The sequence below is a fragment of the Colius striatus genome, chromosome 1 (assembly GCF_028858725.1).
Source record: "Colius striatus isolate bColStr4 chromosome 1, bColStr4.1.hap1, whole genome shotgun sequence".
In the NCBI taxonomy this organism is placed as follows: Eukaryota; Metazoa; Chordata; class Aves; order Coliiformes; family Coliidae; genus Colius; species Colius striatus.
Genome location: NC_084759.1, coordinates 187,728,638 through 187,746,137, shown reverse-complemented (window position 1 = coordinate 187,746,137; position 17,500 = coordinate 187,728,638). Strand labels below are relative to the sequence as shown.

Sequence of the window (17,500 nt, the reverse complement as noted above, 5' to 3'; positions counted from 1 at the left end):
TGCACTGAAATTGAGGTACAGCAAACAAGTGCTTAAATCTTGTCTCCTTTCGAGCTCCTTAGTTATGGAAGGAATTAGAAGTATTCCTGACTGTCTCATCAAGGGGATGTGTGAAGCATCAAGGGAGTGAGAAAAAGGGGGGTGATTGGTATTTCAAAATATATTGTGCAGCCACATGGCACTGAGGTGGTGTTCTGCAGGCTGAGGTGAAAGGGACTGTGAAAGGAAGAACCCCAGACACCTAGCTTTTCTGTTTTACCTGATAAATGTATTTTATCTTGGATCCAATACAACCATTCTCCACATCCCCTCACCCCAAATTTGTTTGAGACAGAAGACCCATAGCAAGTGCTTGGGGCAGGTATAAGGTAAATACAGTCTGATTTTTTTTTTTTCCCAGCTCTGAAGGCTTTGTTACTTGGAGACTTTGTCAATGGCAAATTATTCCTTGATCTTTGGTTCTTTTAGTTCTTGATGTGGGAGTGATCTGTTTAACCCTGTTTTAAAACAGCTTTTACTTTCAGCATCCAAAAATGTTCCCTATCAGCGAGTTCCACAACTTTTTTCATGTGATTACTTCAGTGTTAGAACACAGGGTGTCCTACGTCTCAGGCTGTAAGACAGCGATTAGTCACCATCTCTGCGTGAAATCACATGGTAGCATGTTTGTGTCCAAATAATTTGTAAGCCTTGCTCTTTACAGGAGCAAACACTGCCTGTAAGAAATTAAATCAAACTTCAAAAGGCAGTGCATGATGCTACGCAACATTTGACCTTTGGGGAGTTTAATGAGACAACATAAGTCTCATTCCTCAGCATCGTTATACATGCTGAGTATATTTTATTTACAACTCCATTCTGTATTTAAATGGCATAGATGTAACAATTTATAGATGCAGTGTGTTTTATTGAGAATAATTCATCCCTCAGTTGTTTGGTTTTGTTCACCCTATTTGTGCTTTCATGAAGAAAATTTATGCTTTAAGTTAGGGGGGTTTGTAACAGGTCGACACAAAAGGAATTTTTAAGAACTTGAATAGTCATGACAACTGTATTAAGTCCCTTAAAAAATTCCACCAAGTAAGCTCACAGAGTCTGTGTTACCTGCACCATTCAGGCAGTAACTTGAGGCTTCCCCCATGCCCCCATGCAGAATTTGTAATGCCTCACTGCAGGTTTGTAGGAGTGTGACTTCCTCAACACCCTCTTTTATCTGTGGGAACTTAAACCCACACCTCCTTTCTTCCATGCAAGTACAATGAATATTAATCTGTATTGAGAAAATAAGCTCTGTTTCTTGGGGAGCTGAAGAGAGACAATGCAGGACTTGGAGAGGAGAAGATTCATTTAAGAGAAGGGAGAAACAGCTTTAGTTTCTATCCCAAGGACTGAGTATTTATTTCAAGGAAAAACTACAGTTGTCTTCATCCCAGTTTGACAGCTGGGAGAGGGTTACCCTGACATTCCTGGCCTGTGCTGGCGGGGGTTGTCCCCACTGTCCCTGGTACTGCATGCACTACATGGAGCTACACTCCCTTGTCTTTTAATACCAGACAGATCATAAAATTAAGCTCTGTTCAAGACCCATATGGGCAAAGCAAGATGCAACAAGATCTAAATGAACCTTAGACACTTCACAACTGCAATCCTGTATCTCCCATCTCCCTGTATGATTTTACCTTTCTATACCCCTACCCAGTGCACTAAACAGGCCCCCTTAAGCCAAGATCTTGTTACTCTGAGGCTGTGAGCAGTAACACACACTTATTACCACAGCTGGACACCCTCCCTGGTGTCACCCAGGCATAGAACCAAAGTCTATAAAGGTCTCCATCAGCTGTGTCAGATGCTCAGGAAGCTGAAGCTTGGAGTGCCTGATGTCCACATGCTCTGTGCCAGCCACGCTGCCTGTGTTACAAGTGTGTTACACAGCCCCAGGTTTCTCTGTAGGGAACAGCAGGAAGTGTCTGCAGAGGGATCTTGACAGGCAGGGACGGGGAAAGCTGGAATAAAAATACACTGAACTTCAGCAGCGCAGACATTTGTCTGTTCTGGGGCACAATAAATGTAGTTTTGGATTACAGTGTAGGGGAGTTATATAAAGTCAATTATTATACTTAACATAAGGACCTACACATACTTAACTCAAATGTTTTCCTTTGCCTTGTTCCAAATTCTCAGCTATTTGCACACATACTTCTGTCTCATGTGAATTGTTTGATGTTCAAACTGGCTGTGGAGGAAGTGGAGTTTTCCTCCAAAGAGAAGTCACGTAGATAATACTTGAGTGATTTCAGTTTCAAGAGGAGCCCGAGACTGGACCAGCAAGTTGTGCAGGTTGCCTGTGCCAGATTTGCTGGGCCTGAAGAAAGCTGTGCAACAGCCCCAGGGGCGTGGCCTCCGCCCCACCACAGTACCTGCTCCATATATAATCTAGAGCTGCCGCCCCCCCCCCGCCCCCCCCCAAGAAAACTTGGTTCTAAAAACCTGACACACAGCTGGGGACAGGTAGTTCATGAGTGAAGCACCCTTTAAGAGTAAAAAAAAAGCATGAAAGCAAAAACAATACACTTTCTTCAGACTTTTTTACTCTAGTTTTCAGTCAGCAAGGAATAGTTTTCTGCCAATAATTACTTTTTTCTTTACACTAATGGAGCTCCTCTCATACTTCAACTGGCCCTAACTAAAATTACAACATATTTTCCTTAGTTTACTCTTTAACTTGTTCCCTTTGGCAATCTTAAGCAGACATCCTTAACATATAATACAAGAGACTATACAGAGCATGCTATCTTATTCTAGTTTATAGAATGCAACATATGGCATATTGGCTTATTCCCTTCCAAAGGGACTACTTAATAAAAAAAAAAAAAGGAAAACAGCACCTACCTATCTTCTTAAAAGTTAATTCAAGTAAATATTTTCGTAGGTAAATTCTTGCAAATGAAGATAATATCATTACAGCAGAAGAGGGAAGTGTTATTTTAAAAATTCATTTTCCTGTGAAATCCAGGTTTCTGCTTATTCATGAGCCACTGTAATAGCTATAACCATCCTTTAATACTCAAATCTGTAATGAGACAGTGCTCGTCCAGAGGTCCAACTACTTTAAGTGAATCTTTCATTTCCATTAGCTTAGTAGCCTACAGGGCACAATTAGGTATTGTGGTGAAGCTACAATGAATATGGCTTTCCTATGTTGATAGCATCATTAAGGTTCACACAGGCACTCTGACAACTGAAGGGGTTACAATCCTGCAGATACATCAAGTAATACATCTTTGCACACATAGATTACATAATCAAATTATTGCCGTAGCACAAACCTGTTCCATTATGTATCTTGTATAGTACAATTAGGACATACCTGTACTACGTTATGAAACAGACAGCTACTTGAACCACGTAGGACAGGTCTGACTTAATACCACTACACTTGTAGGTAGCCTCTCAAAAATATCTAACAATACAAGTCAGTATTGGAGTAAATACTGATGAGGAATGCACTGTAGTATTCACATAAGAAACTGGACGGCGTGAAATACCAACGGGTGTAGGGGTTTTCTGTGCCCTTCCACAGAACTCGCCTGCAGTGCTGGAACTACACCTTGCTGCTGTCTTAGATTATTCAGCCATCAGCAAGGTTACATCAAAAAGCTTACTTAAAATTCAGAGTCAAGATGATAGAGGAAGTTTTTCCAACAGTACTAATTTTGGTTTCAAGTTTAAAGTAAAAGGAGGTAGTGCAGTAAGGTTCAACCCAATTTTACTGATGCCAGGTATATTTGCAAGTGGCCTATGAGTTGTCTTGTAATGTGATATTTGAAGAGGGTTTGTTTCCATTAGTATGTGCGTGTAAGAAAACATCAGCTGGTCTCCTGGTTTAACATCTTCTCTTTTGTCATACCTGTAAAGAATAAAGAAGGCTTATTTACATTCCTCTCGTTACATATTAAACATTTCCATTACTGCGAGGGCATGTAGCCTCCAAGATGAAACACAGAAGGAACTGTAACAGTCTCACTTAAACCTCTTGATTAAATTAACTAGTACTGGGGGAGAAAATTGTATTTGGGTAGGTCACTTCGGGTCAGCTTTTATAAGCCTGTTCAGGTATAAATATAAAGTAACTAGTGAGGTCTAAAACTATTTAGCATGTACATTTACAGTTTTTTCCTAAAAGGAGACATTATCAATCTAGCCATAAAGGGGAAATATGAGACATGTCCACCCAAAACCACTCTGTAGCCCACTCTTAAGCATGCTTCCAAAAGTGGGAGACCTGGATGCAAATCTTATGTCTATATCCCAGAAAAACATTCAACAATAATGCTGGGTGACAGTCCCTAAGTCTGAGGTTAAGGTGGAGGTTACCTATCTTCAGTTTGTTTATGACAAGATAGTCTTACACATCTAATTGTAAAAGAGCAGTGTCCGGCGTTCACCCTTTCTGTTGCCCTTTTCTGTGAACCATTTTCTACCAGCTTTTCTCTACCAGCTAGTCTTAGGCATGTGATTTTTCACATGCATTTCACAAGCAACTTATTCAAGGCTGTGCCTTTTCTTACAAACATGGACACTGGTAGGGAAGTGGTGCAATCCCAACCCTACATCCTCTTAAGTGCACCTAGGAGTAAATTCAGACTGCATCTTTTGCCATATATGTGTCTACAGCCTAGCCTCTCATCTGCCTACATCCTTTGTGGAAAAACTGGAAACAATTTCAATTTATATAGTAGTCCTTAACATTTAAAATATTTAAGGCAAGTACTCTACAGTGAACTAGAGGATTTGTGTGGATTGTTAACTAAAATGTTGTCAACGCAGAACAGGCCTCAGGCTGACAGAATCCAGAGGTGTCAAAAATACACCATTTAATACAGAATTAGACTTTGCACACTGAACAAAAGCTTTCTTCTTCTATTAAAAAAAGCCAAAACATAGATTTCATCCGCTGTTTCCAAAAAGATCACAATCCCACTTAGGATGGTACATGCATCCAAACTGGCAGAGGGAACCACATACTGCCTAACAACTTCACTAACTACTGACTTTGCATTTTCTTCATCAGCAAGTAAAGAGCCCTTTCATCTGGCTGCAAGCACTTCTGAATTTTATTATTTTTAAATACTTGAAGCTTATACAGCATCTTTATTCCTGTTTCAAAGAGACTGCACTAATTGAAGACAAGATCGTAACACCTGTCCCTGTGTAAGAATCTGCATCAAGCTTCTTTCAGTCACCCTTTGAAGAAAAATAATGGATCACTTGCATTTTTCTTGAGGCAAATAGATGTAATCTGAACACACCACTGAAAGATCTTAATTTTAACATGCTTTTATTTATGGATTGTAGTTATCCTGATGAATCATCAGCTTCATAACCACTCTATCCACAAATCTGTCTTCATCTGAGGTACACAGTCTATGAAGATGGTAGTTTTCACCCATCTGAAATTCTGTCACTTCCTTGGATAAAAGGGACAGCTGGTGCCACTAAACTTTGCATTATTGTGCTGTCAGACAAAGTGTTAAGTCCTGGGTACGATGCTCAGTTGTGGACTTTGCCTGATTTTTTTTCATGTGAAACTTTATTTGAATCAGCCTTCCCTTGATGCTTTTTTAAAATAAGTAAAGATAAGAAGAGAGATGTAAAGTGCTCTAGAGTAGCTGCAACACTATGAAACATCCATCAGCGACAGAGATATTCTTCATTCACTTTCTAACCCTACTACAATACAGCCTTGCAAGACCCAAACAATCAAAAAACCCCACCTCAAAAAACTCACTGTACAAAAAGCACTGTATTTAGAGAGTAGAGTTGTATTCAGAGTAGTGTGTGTACTCAAGTATATTAAAAATACAAAGACTGGAACATTTTAGCTATCATGCATATTCTATTACTTTGACTCTAATAGCTTAATGTCCCCTCCTCACTGTTCATGTCATAAGACTTTCTGTAGATGAGCATGCAAAAACCAATCTGAAATAAACATTGGATTGGTAACTGTGAAGGCAATTCAGCTTTAAACTGTCTGTTCCATTACAATATTATGAGAGAGAATGGAAATAAAATGAGGAATAGGAAGCTCAATGATGTTTGTAATTACCCCAGGAGCCCCTTACTTGTCACTTCCTCCTCTTTACATAAAAAATACTTGTATCTCTAAACATATAAAAAATTATATTTGTACATCTGATCCTGAAAAGTGTGACTAAAGATGAAGAACTCCATGCTCAGAGTACTTAAACCAAAATCTGCTTGCGTTGCTTTTGTTTTGTGGAAGTATGAAGTGAGGCTTTGTGTCACTTTCCAAGATGACATTTTAAGTTAGAAACCTACACTTTAGCTGAAGGGGCAGGCCTATGAATCAGAAAGGCACCTTCCTTTTGATCTGCACCCTGAAAAGCAAGTAATGCCATCCCACAGATGTCTCCTACTCTTCATTTCAGTATTCCCATGGTTAAAACTGTTTGTCCATCCCCGCTGGTCCCGTAACGAAGCACCCAACTGCTTTCTCTCAGAGCTAATGAATGTGACCAATCGTCCACAACAGCAGCTTCAATGCCCTCTGTGTGAAGGACATGCCACATAAAAATAGACTTGGAATATTAGTACATAGATATGCCTCACACTGACACACATCATTCAAAAACAAAAAATGAGAAGAAAACCCAACTATTATATACACTGTTCTGCCAAGGGCAGAAAAGTATTCACCTGTGTTTTACAAGATCTAATGAGATATCAAACATAGCTTACTAAAACATCAGTATCTTTAATACAGCTAACACGTTCTTGACGCAGCTTAATAAACATGCTGTACAAGAAACCGTATCTGTGATGCCTGCCCCTTTGCACATACAAGAAAGGAAAAAGCAAGAGTCCTGTCTTCAGATCACAACCTCATTTATAACGTACCTCCAATCTGAATTGATTTCTAGAAACCGAGAAACTCCTGTCTGTGCTGCAGCCACATCAATGTGAACAGAGACATCTACATAAATAATGAAAACAAAACACAGTTTCAAAATTCTTCCAAGACAACTCTGATTTTAACAAAATAGTAACAGAAAAGATGCATGTAAATAGTGTGAAGAAGTAATATCCAGTACATGTAAACATATACTAGCAAAAAAACCCTGCAATTGAAATCAGGCAAACATACTTCAAACCAGCTTTACCTACCTGCTGTTGAAGGTACCAACTCGTGCAACTTCTGAATTGCCACTCCACCAGGATAATTGAAATGTGAAACATATAAAGATGTTCCTGAATAAGCAGCATTAACTAGAAGATGTAGTACAACAAAGAAAGATCCGAGTTTGTACAGCCAGGATTTCCGGTAGTTATTCAGGCTGTTGTGGAAGGAACAAAACGAATAAGAATAAACTGTTATTTTTCTTTCATGCTGGTTATTGACTACCGTGGCAGAACTTTTATGAAAACTCCACTGTTAGATAATAAAGATTAATTCAAATTCTATTACAATCATGTGTATGGAATGCATTTATTATGCATTTCTACATGCTTCTATCGACTTTTAAATCAGAATATTCTCATTAATAAAGCTAATACAAGCTCATCAATAAGTATTTCTGTGTTTAAAACCTTTAGCTATGAATGTATTCTCTTTCAAAGTAGTCCAGAGTTAACTTGTTTTTTCAATATACCCAAGTTTAACTATTTAATACAAACTCTATGTTTCAAGAGCTCCACTTGTCTATTAACTGTCTCTCCTAAGGTAAGTTACACTACCAACAGAGAGTACACTGAAATCTGTCTTTTTCTATGGTGGATAAAATAAAATTAATTATAACAGCATAACAGTAAAATCAGGGCTCTGTTCTCAAGTCTGCCCCAGACTTGCCAAATGATCCCATCAAATTATTCAAACTTTTCTTTGTCCCCATTCCCCTCATTATTTGAATGGGTACAATGATACAGATGTCCTTTCTAAAGCACAGGAAGATCTCAAGATGATTCAGATTCCAGAATGAAGTGCATAAAAATAGTATGAGTGGTTTTGCTTTTCTTTTGCATTTTTCAGAGAAAAAAAACCCAAACAAGAAAGAAAACAGGATTTTGAACTTACATTCGTGAGCACATTTTAGCAGCCACTATGTTGAAGACAGGGAAAGTGTATATGATAAAACGCAGCTCTTTGTGTGGGAGAAACGAATACACAAATATGAAGCCCAGTGCTGGCAAAAGTAATATCCGAGTTCTCTTTTCCACTACACCTAAAGGTACAAATATAATGCTGCATCCCAAAGCACGAGGCAGGGCTGAATAAAAATACCACAAGAAGGGGGAAGTCTTCAAGGTGAAAAGGAGAGTTAAGGATGCTTTCACTGATAACAAATTAAGTAACTATTCTTTAGAGCAGTACACACAAATTTTGCAAGCATGCAGTGTATTTTTTGTGCATCATATTCTTCCAGGCATTTAGTTTCCTGCCTTACCTGTTGAGAAATAAAAGCAGTTGCCCAACTACACTCACATCGCACACCAAATGGCACTAACAATGGGCAGTATGAAAAACCAAGCGGAAGACACAGGGGTTTCCACCGGTGTGAATCATCAAGGAACAGTCATCAGGAAAGTTAACATTTATGGAAAGATCTGAGAAACAGACAGTGCCTCATAAGCTTCAAATAATGCGATACTATACAAAAAGCAGAATCTAATACCACAGCAGAGTCACATTAAGCTGTCTGTTTTGTTTGTCTGGTAGTGTTCAATATATTTTTTCCCTGTATGTTTCAAAGGATACTCCCCAGTTAGAACTTTTGTTCAGAACTGTGTTATACCAGAGCACTTTCCCCTCAGGCCACACAAGTTGCCTCCAAAATAAGGAATCCACAGCAACTGTTAGCCCTGAAATAATTGAAGAAATATAAATCAGCGTGAATTAAAAACTAGGGAAAAGCAAACTAGCACATTTACTGATGAGATCAACATAAACTAGAACATGCACTGTAAGCCTCACCCAAAGCCACAATCTGTCTGTCTTGCAAAGGAAATTCAGAGGAGGGAGGCACTTATTAATAGAAGTCTTAATATAATCACATTAGATAGGAATCTGATTGAGATGCACTCCAACTCCAGGTCTGAAATGCAGTGGTTTAATTAAAGTTAATTTTAACAGAATATTAGAGCGTTACGTTTACTGAATGGGAAGAAAGCAGGTTAACTTCAAATGGCACTGAATGGATTTTTATTGTAAAGCTGTTAAGTTTGCTATGAGTTGTTAGTCGGGAGGCAAGAAGGAAGATAAGGGCTAAAAGGCAAAAATAAGAGAAGCAAATATGACAGCCCCATCTCCTCCACTCAGATATGTGAAAACTGCTCTGGTATTTAAAAAGTTTGCCCAGAGGGGCAGGGAGTACCAGTGACTAATTCCTGCTGGACCTCTGAACTCTTATGCTGTAAGGTGCTTCCAAATGCACAAAGCATGATCTTTTATTTTTTCTACTGTCACGCTGTGGAAGGGATAGCATACTACCAGAGGCTATATCATCAGGCATCTGACAACAGTGTTTTTAATTAGGTAGACTGGCAGAGAAGCTTAGAGTATTCACGTGCATATGCATGAACCTTCCATGCTTAAGGAGAGACAAGGAGATTTTTCAGCCTCTCTAGCATGGATAATCATGCTATTAAAATGATAACGAAACAGAGCTCAACTGTTGACTGTCCTCATAATGCTCTTGCTCAGTATTCCTGTCTGTCACAATGTTGTATTTAATCTTAGCATTTAGCTGATCATCATGGCAATGGATACTACACCTGATGATGAATGTGTAGCTACAGTCAAGTACTAATTATACTAACATCAACTTGCACATCTAAGCCTTTTTAAGGCCAAGATATACTGTAATCATCCACAGGCAGGGGTCACAGTATCTTTCTACTGCTTTATACACACCTATTTCCTAACCTTGAAATTTTCAGTCAGGCAAAAATAGATATATAGATAGACAGATAGATAGACAGACAGATAAAACCATCCCCTAGAAAAGCCCTAGGGGTCAAGTCACCAAAGAAATCAGTCAAATCTCCCAACTTCTGTTGAATTTATCCTGTGGCATTTGTTTTTTTTCCAAGCAAACACTTACCCAACCAAAACAATCCAGCAGGAACAGCATGGGAAAGCACCTTGAAAATCGAGATTCTTTTAGTTAATAATGTCACCAGGAGCATGAGGCCCAAGAATATACAGAGCTCTGATCTGAAGACTATAATTGACAAAGCTGAGAACCAAATGAATGGCCTTTGCTTTTGCTGTATCCAAAATGTCAATGCCAGGAGCACTGCAAAAATAAAGCAAGCATACCATCTGACACACTGAATTGTTCATTTTCTAAAGGGCAACACTTTTTTTGAACATCGGCACCTTGCTCCTCTAACTTGATCTCTTGGTTTTCCTATGATTTCTAGTCTAGAAATTCTTATTCAGTTAGAGAAACACAATTTAGAATAACACACAATTTTCTACTGTTGACACTTAAATAATTAGGAAAAGTATAGTTACAGAAGGAATACATGAGAACTCTTCTTAAGATAGCATATTGAATAGCCTCAAGGAAAAAAAAAAACACAACAAAACTGAATATTAAGGAAGTACTAAAAGCATTTCAATCTAAGATTCATAATTATTGTTGCTCAGTATCAGCTGAAGAGTTGGTTTATTCTCTTCTCTGACTACATCTCTATTCATGATAACAGCACTCGACTTCAAGTACAAAAAAGAGACTACAGACTACTGCTCAGGGAGAAGGATCTATAAATATCCATTTGCACAGTTAGCTGGAGACACATTGTATCTCTAACAGGTGAGGTTTCCTCTACTTTTTCCATAGTTTAAATCACATGATAACACTGACTTACACAGTAAAGTAGTCAAGGCCCTAAAGGAAAAGTATGACATATTAATAGTACAGAACCATGGAACTACTTGTAATTTTTAGTATCTGCAGAAATTATCTGAGAAGTTTATCACTACACAGTGTTTATCTGATAATTCAGCTGCTTTTTGTTTTGTTTTTCAGTTCTAATATAAACAGGTTCTCACACCAACATCATGATTTTATTAACTGAACAACTTGCATTTGAAGCATTGAGTCAGCTAATATGTCACACATGGTTAACCTTCCCTGTCATCATCTCTGGGGAAAAACTGCATGTGCAGAGTAAGGTTTTAACCCACTTTTTTGTTCCCCTTTAAGTGTACAAGCTGCTACATTTGTAGTTAACTCCACAACAGGAAGGTGGAGATGTTGCAGTGGGAGTTCTTTAAGTTCACAGAGTTTTTGGAACTGCAAGTGTACCTACTGCCTTTTCAATAGCTCTGTTTTATGCATCAGATATGTGTACTCAAAACTCTAGTTAATCAAAGACATCTGACAAACTCCACGTGTACTCAGATTCAATAAAACTTGATTCAACGGCCATTGTAAACATTTATGGTAAAAGCAGTAGAAGGTAAACTTAAGTTTTCTACTCTTAATCAAGAACATATACTAACTTGGCCTGACCACACATTTCCTGTGCTTTACCTATTGATGTATTTGAGAATAATTAGTGTATTTTAAAGTTATTGCTATGTGAAAACTTACCAAAAGGAAGCGCAAACACATTAGGGAGGGTTCGTGTACAGTAAAACATCAAATGAAACTGTGTAACAGTGATGAGACAGAAGACTGTTGATGTAGTTGCTCCAAACTGCTTTCTAACCTCTTTCTGCAACTTCCATAAAGTATAGATCACACTGAGCCCCAAGCTTCCTCGGACTATTAGAAGAAAAATAATGGGAAATAAGAGTAACATCTGATAGATCACCAACAGACAATCATGTTACATAATATAATGGGAAGAAGTTATGAAGAATACTACTGAAGATATTACAATATATCCTAAAGAAAAAAAACACTCAAACTTCCCCACTAGCTTATCTATTTTCATCCACCTTTAACTTGTCTGATACTTTTGCACAAAGGTCAATACTTCTATGCCAAAACTAATATTTTCTGAATCCTACACAAAGTACACAAGCCCTGAAGACACTGTTTTTTCTACGCTGCCTGATGTTCATTAGCATATACATTCTCTGTGCTGTTAATTACCCCAAAGAGGGAGTGGAATTGCCATGCTGGCTCTAAGTACCCCTAATCTGCAAGATCATACAATCATAGAATGGTAGGATTGGAAACGACCTTTAGAGATCATCTAGTCCAACCCCCCTGCAGAAGTAGGTTCACCTAGATCAGGTCAGGAACATGTCCAGGCAGGTCTTGAAGACCTCCAAGGAAGGAGCCTCCACAACCCCTCTGGGCAGCCTGTGCCAGGGCTCCCTCACAGTGAAATACTTTTTTCTTATGTTTAAATGGAACTTTTTGTATTCCAGCTTCATCCCATTACACTTTGTCCCATTTTTCGATACCATCGAAAAAAGGGATGCCTCAACCTTCTGATACCCACCATTTAGATATTTATAAGTATTAATAAGATCCCCCCTCAGTCTCCTCTTTTCTAGACTAAACAGCCCCAGTTCTTGCAGCCTTTCCTCATATGCAAGATGTTCCAGTCCCCTGATCATCTTGGTGGCCCTGTGTTTGACTCTCCAGAAGTTCTCTGTCCCTCTTGAGCTGAGGATCCCTCACTAAGCAAAAGAATATCACATTTTAACCACTGGTCCAAACACTGACGGTTACAACAATGTCACCCATTAAACCAATATTAAAACCATATATAGTCTGACAATTTGAAGTTCTCATACCTATCAGCTGGGAGTAAAACTTGGACATTCTTAGCACAGAGAGTACATATATAGCTGGACTGGAAAGAGCAGCAATAAAAATTGGTCCAAGGAACGTTCTTGGGACAACTCCAGGAAATTCATGATGGTCATACTGCAAAAAGAAAAATCAGAAACAAAAGAAAACTCAGATAAATCATATTTCCATTGCATTTATCCTAATTATATAAAAGGGAACTGTAATCTGTTCAAGACAAAAGCACTTTCTTTCCATTTACCTTATCCAAGTCTAGTTGGTGGTACACCACATCATGGATAGCTTGTAGATTGAAGCTTTCCTCCACTTTTGTAAAAGGACAGACAGTCAAATGAACAAAAGCCACAACAATAGTCAGCAGCAGCAAAGGGAATGACTGTCCACTCGAGCTCCTCTTCTGAGCCATACTGGGTTCGAAATTCACATATATTTTCTTATTAATAAAAAGAAAATTACGATACATTAACAACATGGAATGAAGTGTACAGAGAAAGCGAGATTGATGATGCAAAGAAAATATACTACAAAGTGTAAATGTTTAAACAAAAACTAATAAATCCATCCTTTTTTTTAATACATTCAATAAATTGACTAAGTAGCAAAAAATATATTCAGGCAGCACTTCAGGATTTATGCCACCTTCTGTAAATGTAAAGGTTTTACTTTTCTCTGGAAGAAACACAGACAACACAGACCCTACTTCAGAAAACACGTCCCTTTGCCTCTTGTACTGCCAGGCCTGCTGAGGGCGACACCTCAGTCAAGACCACATTCCACGGCAGAGACAGTTTTGTAATTTGCTCTCACTTTAACCGCACGCTGGTTTCACACATGATCTCTCATTTGCCTGAGACTCCAGAACTAGGGTGAGAGCAATCACAAGGATGAGAAAGTGCAGAGAGCAGAATACTTTGATTTGTGAGTTTGTCAGCAGCTCAGCGCAGAATTGCTGAATCCCCTGCAGCCCTCACACCACGCATTGCTCCAGTGTGAGATGGTCTGGACCCTGTCATTCCGCTCTGACACAGCAAGGAGGGCCACCTCTCCCTAGCACTGCATTTCACAATACTGTCCTGAGCCACTCTCATGGTAGTGCTGATGAGATGTTTTATCATGATGACAAAATCATACGTCCAGGTGATGCCTGAGCAAATAAAGCATAGGTATTGTCATGTATAAATGTCTCACCTTTTCTAGTTTGATTATAAACCAGTTAAAAAAGTGCTTTTTCACGACCATTTCCAGGAAAAAACACAGTAATCTATTTCATGTTCTTTTAATTTAAGCTTCCTCCTCTTTGTAAGTTCAGAATTTAATAAAAAAACAACAGATTTTAGTTATCATTATTCTTGTTCTGTTCTCACAGAAAAACAAAACTTTAAAAATAGCACATTTAAGGTACAATTTTATAACTTGGGTTTTGGTTAGAGATGTTTTCTCCTGTGTTTTGGTCTAAATATGTCCACCAAACAGATGTTCAGATGGTTGGCAGATTTGCTAGGGTCATTTAAAAACTGTACCTCAAGAATTATGTTTTCTGCAACTGATGTTTGTCTTGCTCATAAACAGCAAGTGAGCTAACGTTCCTTATTTTCCTGACTATGAGCCTACACGCAATTGTCTGCATATTATGTATCTCAATGACTGCATCTTTTTCTCATGACTGCTGCTATTACAAAGTTTAAACTCAAACACAGAGGGTTCTGTGGTAGGTCCCTACAATTTTTGGCTTGTTTGGCAACGTTAAGAGCCTAAATAAACACAACACCCCAAGAAGTGTGAAGAAGTCTTTTTAACTTGTGCCTAGTATTACTTTTACAAGGATGGATAAAAATGCTACGACAGAATTCTCTTTCCACAGCAGCTTTAAAAGAGGTATGGGTCTGATATCAGGAGCACTTCAAGAAGCATTTGGCAGGAATTAAGCCTTGCGCAAATTCTTGTCTTTGGAAAGCTCTCTTGCTGAATTCTTCCAATAAACAGAGGCATCTCATTTTGGCCAAACTTACTCAAGAGAAAAAATGGACACTGAACGATCAATCCAGTGCTGCATATAAGCAACACAGGCATTTGAGTAGCTCTTGTGCTGTGTGAAGCAGCATGTAACATGCAGCACGGTGGATATTTCGCTCTCCCAGTTAGCAGCTTCTTAGTATTTCAGATACTGTAAGACCAAACAAATCCTTGTAAAAGGACCTGAGTGCCAAGAAACAATATTTTTTTTCTTCTTAACAGTATTAGTTGTGTACTAAAAAGATGTTACCCTCACTAGTAAATACTGCATTCATTATACTCTGATCACTCTACAACACAGCCTGCTCCTGATATCTCTAGCTGATCACCATGTGAATAATGAGTTCCCAACTTCCTAAATCATCAGAATGACAGTTAGGCTATATATCCCACACACAGTTTATCACAAGGCCTTTTTATTATCTTGTTGACTCCAGCCCTCTTATATGCCTGAAGAAAGTAAGCTTGCCAGCATACTCATGCTTTTTTTGAAGATAATTATATATGTTATCTACACGGAGATTCCCTGAAGGGAAACATGCTAGAAGATTAAAAAAAAAGAAAAAACCAAAAAGACAACACCTATGCTTGTGAGATAAGGCCTAATAAATTTAGTGGTCTTGTCAAGACTCAAGATAGCTTGCTCCATTGAAAATTGATGCCAACAAACCTCAAAATTCAAGTGGAATTTATCAAGACATGCACACATTAAATTTGACATTTAAAACAAATTTGTCCTATAAAGACAAAATACTTGCAATTACAGCTTTTATTTTTTTAATGCTCTAACTCGGATAACAGATTTTCACATAAAAATATTTCTATTTGCTTACAATAGTCCGATGACTTTCCTTATTAAAATATTTTTATTATTTATCATTAACATTTTAAGAAATATTTTTGCCATTAATACATTAACAAATGTAAAGGAATCTTCCTCAGAACTGTACAACACGGCCACCTTGATTCCCCCCCAGGTAGCTACCTCAAGACTGAAAGACAGAAGAGTAGAGACTTCCAATATAAATAATTTTTCTTCTCCTGGGATGAAAATGGGTGAAAATAGTTTGTATTATATCAATAAGCTGAAGCACTTTCACCAAAAATTGGTTTATTCTGTTTCTATAGTTTTTCTATGGAAGTGTCATTAGTTCCAATAATGGACTTGTCACTATTCCCATGAAAAATCTACTATATTTAGCTTACTTATGTTTTCCAGACACTCTTTGCTATAAATATGATATTTGGCAGCCAAACTGCACGTTGGATATGTCTACAGAAACTGCTTTTCACTCCCTCACATGCTCTGTAGGGAGATATCTAAGCAAAACCACCAATAGCATTCCACCATGAGGTCCTCTCTCTTGGGCTTCATCTCGCTTTGGTAACACCAACGCTGCATTATTTTCAACAAAGAGAAGAGCAAGTTGACCCAGGAATTGAAGCCTGGGACAATGCCAGCTACGGCGGAAGGTACGACGAAGCCGCGTAGGATATGTCACTCCTCCGGGCTGGGGACGAACGACACAAACTGCTCTCGTCTCAAAAACCCCGACCAGCCCCGCCAGTGCCGGCTGCTCCCCAGCCCGCTACCCGCGTCCGCCCCCTCAGCGTGTGCGCGGCCCCCTCTAGCGGCGGCCCCGCCACGATGGCAGACAGACAGACACACAACTCCCCCCGCCCCGCAACCCACTGGCGGGTCCCGCGCGCCACGCTGCGCCCCGGCTCGCCCCTGCTGCCAACCCACCCTCGGCCTCGGCTGACGGACGTGCGGCGCGGGGCCCACACAGCTCAGAACCCGACAAACGAAGATCGCGACGTGCGCGGAGGCGCGCGCTGGGGGCGGTTCAGCGTTACTCCCCTCAGGTGGCTCCTGCGCGGCCCTGTGGGGCGGCTTCAGCACGAGACCACAACGTCACGCGCCGCCACCGAGAGGCAGCCCCGCCGCTGACCGGCGCCGCGCGCGCGCCTCAGGGGGCGGCCGCCCCGCCCGGCCCCGCCGAACCCTCCCGTCACGCCGCGGTCACCGCGCCCAGATGCGGAGGGCCGCTTGCAGCCGCAATCCCGGCGCGTCTGGGTGGGACAGGGCTGCCGGGACTGCCCGCTGGCCCCGTTGCAGCCGGGCTGCGGTGATCAAACGGGCTCGATGGTGGCCTCCCTGCCCCTCCTCACACATGCTCACGCGACCGTTACCTCCCACCGCTCGCTTGCTCCCTCCCCAGCCCGCCGGCACGGGCGCAGCGCCCTCGGCTCGGCTCGCACTCACCGCCCGGCCGTCCACGTGGCTGCCCCGCAGAGGGCGCCGGCAGGAGGGAGCTGACAGCGAGGAGGCGAGCGGGCGGAGACGGCCTCACGCCCACGTGACTACCTCGCCGCCCAGCCATATTACGTGAGGGCAGAGCACGCCCCCGGCAGGAAAAGGGCTCCGAGCAGGCTGCCAAGTACAAATGGCGGACGGGTCTGAAGCTCCGGTAGAGGTTTCACCTGCCCGTTCTCATGATGGCGGTGGCGCGCGAGAGCCACTGGGCACGACTTCCTCGGGCAGCTCGCTACCCCTCAGCTCTCTGCGGACGCGGGGAACTCCAATTGGTCGGGCGCGTGGCGGGCGCTAATTGGACCACGTGCCTCCGCTCCACTGCCTCCACCAATGAGCGACGCCGGCTGGAGCGTGCGTGGAGCTGACGCGGAAA

General features: G+C 40.6%; 1 protein-coding gene across 4 annotated transcripts; it reads right to left on the bottom strand.

Annotated features, from left to right (window-relative positions):
- Positions 1-2,554: 2,554 nt before the first annotated feature.
- Positions 2,555-17,346, bottom strand: ALG12 (ALG12 alpha-1,6-mannosyltransferase). Of its 4 annotated transcripts, none has more exons than XM_062018334.1 (10): positions 17,004-17,082; positions 13,039-13,230; positions 12,782-12,914; positions 11,622-11,795; positions 10,122-10,316; positions 8,777-8,880; positions 8,096-8,319; positions 7,189-7,358; positions 6,922-6,997; positions 2,555-3,907 (listed from the first exon to the last, which is right to left on the bottom strand). In XM_062018334.1, exons 2-10 carry the CDS (start codon positions 13,201-13,203, stop codon positions 3,676-3,678), a joined length of 1,473 nt encoding a protein of 490 aa, XP_061874318.1. In that variant the 5' UTR covers positions 13,204-13,230; positions 17,004-17,082; the 3' UTR covers positions 2,555-3,675. The 4 variants fall into 4 exon arrangements, with proteins under 4 accessions (XP_061874318.1, XP_061874334.1, XP_061874325.1 ...); XM_062018350.1 differs by lacking the exon at positions 17,004-17,082 and adding an exon at positions 16,558-16,703; XM_062018341.1 differs by lacking the exon at positions 17,004-17,082 and adding an exon at positions 13,605-13,977.
- Between the last annotated feature and the right edge of the window lie 154 nt (positions 17,347-17,500).

What these genes read in the sequence shown, in the direction of transcription:
- ALG12 (XM_062018325.1), bottom strand. Translation starts at nt 13,203, where the DNA reads ATGGCTCAGAAGAGGAGCTCGAGTGGACAGTCATTCCCTTTGCTGCTG. An exon ending in TGTGTTTGCGCTTCCTTTTG is followed by an intron (nt 10,317 to 11,621) that starts GTAAGTTTTCAC and finishes TTATTTTTGCAG; the next exon opens with TGCTCCTGGCATTGACATTT. An exon ending in GCTAAAATGTGCTCACGAAT is followed by an intron (nt 7,359 to 8,095) that starts GTAAGTTCAAAA and finishes CTTCCACAACAG; the next exon opens with CCTGAATAACTACCGGAAAT.